This window comes from Musca domestica, unplaced genomic scaffold (assembly GCF_030504385.1).
Source record: "Musca domestica strain aabys unplaced genomic scaffold, Musca_domestica.polishedcontigs.V.1.1 250, whole genome shotgun sequence".
In the NCBI taxonomy this organism is placed as follows: Eukaryota; Metazoa; Arthropoda; class Insecta; order Diptera; family Muscidae; genus Musca; species Musca domestica.
In genome coordinates this window covers 241,571-248,389 of record NW_026712278.1, presented here as the reverse complement: position 1 = coordinate 248,389, position 6,819 = coordinate 241,571, and the positions used below count along the sequence as shown (strand labels likewise).

At 37.3% G+C, this 6,819-nt stretch overlaps 1 protein-coding gene across 1 annotated transcript; it reads left to right on the top strand.

Annotated features, from left to right (window-relative positions):
* Window positions 1-3,456: 3,456 nt before the first annotated feature.
* LOC101891433 (DNA damage-regulated autophagy modulator protein 1-like) lies at window positions 3,457-5,185 on the top strand. Its single transcript, XM_005192157.4, has 4 exons — window positions 3,457-3,679; window positions 3,816-3,937; window positions 4,031-4,418; window positions 4,493-5,185. Exons 1-4 carry the CDS (start codon window positions 3,615-3,617, stop codon window positions 4,659-4,661), a joined length of 744 nt encoding a protein of 247 aa, XP_005192214.1. The 5' UTR covers window positions 3,457-3,614; the 3' UTR covers window positions 4,662-5,185.
* The last annotated feature ends 1,634 nt before the right edge of the window (window positions 5,186-6,819 follow it).

The following is a 6,819-nucleotide window of genomic DNA, read 5'->3' as shown; positions in this document are numbered from 1 at the left end:
TTCACCTGATTTTGGGTTAATTATGAACCAAATGGCCAATATCAGAGCAAAAGTCCTGAAGTTTGGTAATTCCGACCGAATTCAGACTAGAAGCAAGTAACTCTAATGCGGAGAAAATTGGTTCAGATATGGATATAGCTCCTATGTATATGTTTCATCGTATTTTTTTTTTTTTAATTCCCTCACATTCGTAATATGCATTCGACAAAAATTATATTTGGTAGCAGATATCTTATATATATATATATATATATATATATATATATATATATATATATATATATATATATATATATATATATATATATATATATATATATATATAAACTGCAACCAACTACAGACTGCTGTCATTTCTAAGCCACTCGTCCGACAGCTTTTAAAATTATTCTAGTGACAGCTCATTATATTGTTACAAGCGTACAAAAGCATTTTGTAAGAATTTTCCAGAAAAAAAGTTATTTGTGATGGAATTCAAGCCTGATAGTGTGATTTCTTTATATTTGGCTGGAAAACAAAAAGAGCACTCCAGCATTTAAATGTCCCTCCGTCTTTTGTGTCTCTTACCATCACTCGTTACCGTGAGACTGGTAGTGTAGCCCGACGTCAAGGAAGTGGACGGAAGAAAACAGCAACATCAGCAGAAATGGTTCGAAAAGTAAAAAAGTGACTTGATCGAAACCCGCATCGCAGTGGTCGAAAAATGGCTCGTGAGCTGAACATATCGTAATATTCCATTCGGCAAATATTGAAAAAATGAGCTCGGGGTAAAGCCATTGAAATTATTATAAGTGCAAGAACTTACACTACAACAGGAAGAAAATAGACTCAAAAAAGCTAAAGAGTTGTTTCTCTTGGCCGAAAGTGGTGAACTGCCGAATTTGGTTTTCTCCGATGAGAAAACATTCGTTTTCCAGCAGTTTGTAAACAAACAAAATTATCGTGTTTACTTGCCACAGAGGTCAGCTAAAAATGTGCACCACAACTCAAGCGCCGGCCAGGGTAATGGTGTGGGCCGTCATAACAGCCAATGGTCGCTCTCCGCTCGTATTAATCGACTGTGGCATCAGAATAAATGTCGAATGTTATAGCGAAAATATTCTGGAGGGTGTATTCATCTTCATTTCCAGCGAACAATGGCCACCAAATTTTCCGGATACCATTGTGTCTGGAGTATTTTGGAAAGCAAGGTTGGCACTAAAAAACACCAAAGTGTCGATCACCTCAAGCAAACGCTTTATTCCAAAATTTGAAGCTATTTCCGACATTTTTTGCTCTCATTCAATAAAATGTAGAAAAAATGTAAAAATTATGGCGTTTGACTTTGTTGCAGTGTTTTTTATCTCAGCTAAATACGGGAGCTAAATCTTAACCGATCTTGATACAATTTGGCAGGGGTATTTCTGGATTGCATCTGATATCTGGTACCAAATATCATTGTTGTCGAATGTACATTACGGATTGAGGGACTTAAACGCCAAATCAGATGAAAGATATGCAGGGGAGCTATAGCTATATCTAAGCTGATTTTAACCAAATTTGATGTACTCGTTTCTAGGCTGAATTTGATTGGATGTGCCAAAATTTAGGTCATTTCGACTTAAATTGGCCATTTGGGCGCACAATTAACCCGAAATCGGTTGAAGATATGTAGGAGCTATATCTAAATCTGATCCGACTATTACCAATTTTAATAGGGTTTGTCCTTGGGTCAAAAAGAAAAAATTCATCTCAATCGGATAATAAATGCGACCTGCATTTTGTTTACGAAAACATATGGACAGACTGACTGACATGCTTAAATCGACTCAGAAAGTGATTCTATGAAGATCCACAAAAGTAACTATGGGCCTATCTCGCTTTCTTCCCCAAGTTACAGAAATGCACAAAGATATAATACCCTTACCACTATTGGTCTGTCCCTGAACTGCAAGAATGTAAAAGTTTTTACCACTATAACCGATTTTCGCTCTATGATATTCAAAAAATAGCAAACCTAAGGTAAGAAATGAATATTTTTTTTTAATTATTTACAGTTTCATGCCATTAATTTTCTGAAACTACTTTAATTTCATGAAATATTTTTCCATTGAATTACTCATGATCCAAGTATAAGGTCAAGCTGATTACCAGACGATCTGTCAATTAAATTTGAATTCGCTGCAACAAAAACAAACTTCAAAACGATGGTAGAAGAATACAGGTAGTCGCATTGCATAGCTGCTGGGGCAATGAACTGTCAAAGGAATTTTTAAGTTAAAAATTTAAAATGAAAAATTATTCAAAAAATTATTGCAATGCTTGGGAACATTGATATGTCAAAATTGTTAAAATGTTTTGTCAAAAATAAGTAGATTTTTATACGTTTTCTAATACGACGCAAATTGGAGGTTGTTATGACATGCAATTTTTACAAATATCAACAATTTTTCGTTTAACATTTTTAATTTCAAATTCGGTTTAACGGTTCATTGTCCCAGCAGCTGCGTCGATGCGTCTACCTGTATTTTTCTACCATGTGTTATACATACAAAAAATGACAACAAACATATTCGCCAAAAAATTCGTCTGTCAAGGCGAAAATATTTATTTTCGCCTCAAGCATGAATTTTGACATTTCATCTGGTAAAATAACAACTGTTTTTAGATTAATTCGCTCGAAGGAAGACCTTATAATTGGGCCATGGAATTACTCGTATGCAGGCCAAGAGGTTAATTTTGAAAATACAACGTAATGCTAGGAACACAATTGGAGCGAACGACGAATTTTTTCGCGGCGTATGTTCGTCGTCAAAAATAAAAACCATATGTGTATATGGAAGTGCACACAATCACGGCGACGGCGAAAATTTCGTCGGTCGCCGCGAACTCAATTAGCTTTATTTCTATTTCATACGCCGGCGAACGGCGACAAAACAGTACAAGGTGGCCATACTTGTACGAATTTTATGTGTTTTAGTAAATAAAGTTACTTTTTACTTAAAAATTTGTTATGGTCACTCTACTATCTGTTATTCGTATAAAAAAAACATAAATAATTTGTTTATTTATTTGTGCACTTGCGCCTGAGTGAAGATGGATATCAGTGAATTTATAATAGAGAAGATGGACATAACTGAAATTATAAAGAATTATGAGTTCTTGTATAATTTTCATTGTAGTCAACAAATGAGCAAAAAGTAAACAACTTCATCAGCTGTTTTATAATTTCGTCGGTATTGTGTTCCATACGACGAATTTTCGCGGCTCATTTTGTCGCCGCGTAGGGCGAAATTCGTCGTTCGCTCCAATTGTGTTCCTAGCATAAATCGTAATTGTTCAACGTTTACGTTCCTTACGTTACTATTATATACTTTGCACTCCGTCACCCACTAACCAACCATTTTAAAAATAACGCCAAATTGACAGCACTGACAATTGAAACAAATCTCATTCTCACTCTCTCTCTCTCTCTCTCTCTCTCCCTGAAGGGGTAAAATAGAAAACAAACATAAACAAAGAGCTGCATTTGCAAGAAATTTAATTATTTTATTTGTTGTAAATCGGCGATAGAGTAACAAACTGCAGCGGATAGTTTTTTTATTTCTTATCGCATCGCGGGGCCAGGATAAGAAATGTCTAAAGTTTATTTGATACCAGTTGCTGTTTTTCTAATATTTCAAGTTACGTTTCTGGGAACGTAAGTTTTGTTGTTTTCCGCAAAGGAGAAAGATGATTGACTTTTTTGCGTTGTGGTTTTTTGTTGTTGTTTTTTAATGGATACTGAAAAATTAGTAAATTGTTGTTAACATATTTTTCGGTTCTTTTTTTTGCAGTTACATAGCGGCAGTAGTGCAAGGTCATGTTGTCCCCACCGTACCCTATATCAGTGATGCAGCCACCTATTCACCGGAGAGTTGTGTATTTGGACAAATGATAAATATTGGCAGTGTATTATGTGAGTATGCGGGTGGAGTGGGATTCCCCTCGAAAGTTTTATGGTGTCATGATTCATTAACAACTAATCGTGAAAATATTGTTTTTTTTTCAGTGGGCATTACAATCTACATACGTTATCGCCAAATATTACAACTCTTTGAACACCATCCTGATTTGGGCAACAATTTGTTACGCTACAATCGTATAGCGGTGTGGTTTGGTTTTATCTCATGCCTGGGCATTAGCATTGTGGGCAACTTCCAGGAGACCAATGTACGGGTGGTCCATTTCATTGGTGCATTCTGTTGCTTCGGCTTTGGCACCCTATACTTTTGGATGCAGGCATTGATTTCGTACATGATCTATCCAATAGCCGGCACCAAGCCAAATGCCCATTTGAGATTGGGTATGTCAGTGTGTTGTACAATTCTATTTATACTGCTGGCCGTTACCGGCATTATGTCGCATATTCTCTTCAAAGGCTCAAATCCCAGAAAGTGGTAAGTTCAAATGAATTGTATTTTTGTTTAATACATTTTAAAAAAATATATTGAATTTATTTCCCAAACAAAAGGTATCCCTCGGATGGCGGTTGGTATTTCCATGTCATCAGCTCGATCTCAGAATGGGTTATTGCTACTGTGTTTAGTTTTTACATTTTATCATTTACCCATGAATTCCGAGATGTTGATTTAGAGCATCCACCATTACGTATTATTTCGTATTCTCTAACCTTACAATAAGTTCCGATATTTTTAATTTTGCTCTCTTTATGCATTTTTTTTTAAATTGGTATACATTGGCTTTGAAGCTCCTCTATCCCATAAAGTAATTATTAAATTTTGGTTTAGTCGTCTAAACACAAACCAGGAGATCCTTGTGGTCCCCGATTAATTTTCGATTTTTGTACAGTTTTAACTGAATTTATGGCTGCCAAATATGTTACCTGACTTTTGTTTGCTGTGACGGAAATTTGTCTAAAATGGTATTACCTATTTTAATTTCCTTTTCCAAATTTCTACTAACATTAGAAAGCCCTTGAAAATTGCTTCCAACAAAATACTGGTGCTTCTAAGCGAAAGTTAAACTTTAGTCATATTCATATTATCGTTTTCCTCATTTTATTGATCTGTATAAACTGGCTTTTATTTATAAAAGTTTAATATAAGTCATATTAAGTTATTAATTTTTAACACTGTTTATAATTTGTATACAACAATAACCCAAAGGAATTTATTTTTTTAAATAATAAATATTATAAACGAAACTACATCGAAATTCAATGATGGACTTAAAACACTTGGCCTCTATTGGATATTGAAAAGGAAATCCATAGTTTGACATATTTGCATTTAAAGTTATTCATTATTTTATGGTCGTCCAATAATTGTATCCAACACTAGTTTGACGGCACGGAATTCCACCGCAGTCTCCCGAATGTTGCTTTTCCAACTCCGGATTGTGTATCGTTTGTGCAATTTAATTGCAACGGACTCCGAGGCAAATTAGACGAGATAGAGGAATGAATTGGAGGAATATTTTAATAGTATTGATAGGGGACACCAAGCTAAATGATAATTGCAACCACAATCCCACGGCAGCGCGTTCTACGGCAGCGGATTGACCCGAAGCAACAACATTCCAGTTTTGGCCAGCGGCTGCCAACCCAGTATGTACCCGTTTGTGTTCGACTATTTTTCTGCTTTGGGGGCAGCATATCCCAGAATGCTGGCTCCGGATTTTGTTGGTCCGTGCTGGGATTGAGGAAAACCCCGGACCTTGATTCTGCTCTGCGTGTCACAACGACATCCACCACAGATCTGTTTCGGCGCGGTGTAATGGATGTAGAGAATGGGTGCACTTTAAGAACTGTTCCGGACTAAGGCGTTTGTGAGACTACAGCGAAAGGGATTATGTTGCCACATGCTGCAGTAGCGTTGTCCCCAGCGAGTCCACTTCGTAGTCGCCCTCTCAGAGGCGTCGTCTGAGTATGAAACTCCATCGCAGTCTCCAGAACAGCAACCAACACCGCAGCTTCTTACGCCACATGTAGCCGTTTCAACTCTATATTTTTCATCGTGCTTGCAAGTTAATTGCAACGGACTCCGAAACAAAATAGATGAGATAGTGGAATGAATCGGAGGAATATTTTAATCATAGCCAAGCTGTATGAAAATTGCAGCCTACAACGTTGTTATGGTTACAACGTACCGAGGAAGGATCGCACCAGAAGTGTAGGTGGGGATTATCGTTTCTGTTACACCATTATATTCAATACAGGCCTATATCGCTTGATCTAACCTCTGGTGGCCCATACGTGGAATGTTTGAGGCAGCAGTCAGGCGTGGATCTACCGAGTTAGAAGTACTTAGTGCGTATATCCCGCCGATTTATAGCTGTACATCACGTTATTTGCCCGCTATTGGTAGGAAATAACCACCTGGTACAGGGGGATTTTAATGCCCACCATGAGCTCTCGCGTTCCGTCCTAGGGGATGGATCACTGGTCAGAATTCAGAGATTTCACCAACCTTCTCTTCAGAGAACTGCCCAAACCTTCTGATACTCGTTACAGAAACAATTTTCCGAGGCATCGTCAAAGCTGCAGTCGTTCCAGCCCTTCTGATCTCAGGATCAGCGAATTGACAGTTGAACTCAGTTGTAGCATCATAAGAGAAAAAGGGGCTAGACCATCCGAAGTTTTGCAACATTGGAAGCGATGGATAACGGTTTAAGCGCCCTCGAACCCTGAGATAAAGGATGGTAGAATATCAGTGGCATTTTAATTGACAATTTTTCAAGCAAGCCAGAGCGATTCGAAAATTACTACGTCGCATCTTTCCGTCGAGGAAATACCAACACAATTTACAATGGGTATAGTTGCGAATGTCTTCCGAAACG

Coding starts and splice junctions, on each gene's coding strand:
- LOC101891433 (XM_005192157.4), top strand. CDS start 3,615: ATGTCTAAAGTTTATTTGATACCAGTTGCTGTTTTTCTAATATTTCAA. Junction 3,680..3,815: donor CAAGTTACGTTTCTGGGAAC/GTAAGTTTTGTT, acceptor TTTTTTTTGCAG/TTACATAGCGGCAGTAGTGC. Junction 3,938..4,030: donor AAATATTGGCAGTGTATTAT/GTGAGTATGCGG, acceptor TTTTTTTTTCAG/TGGGCATTACAATCTACATA.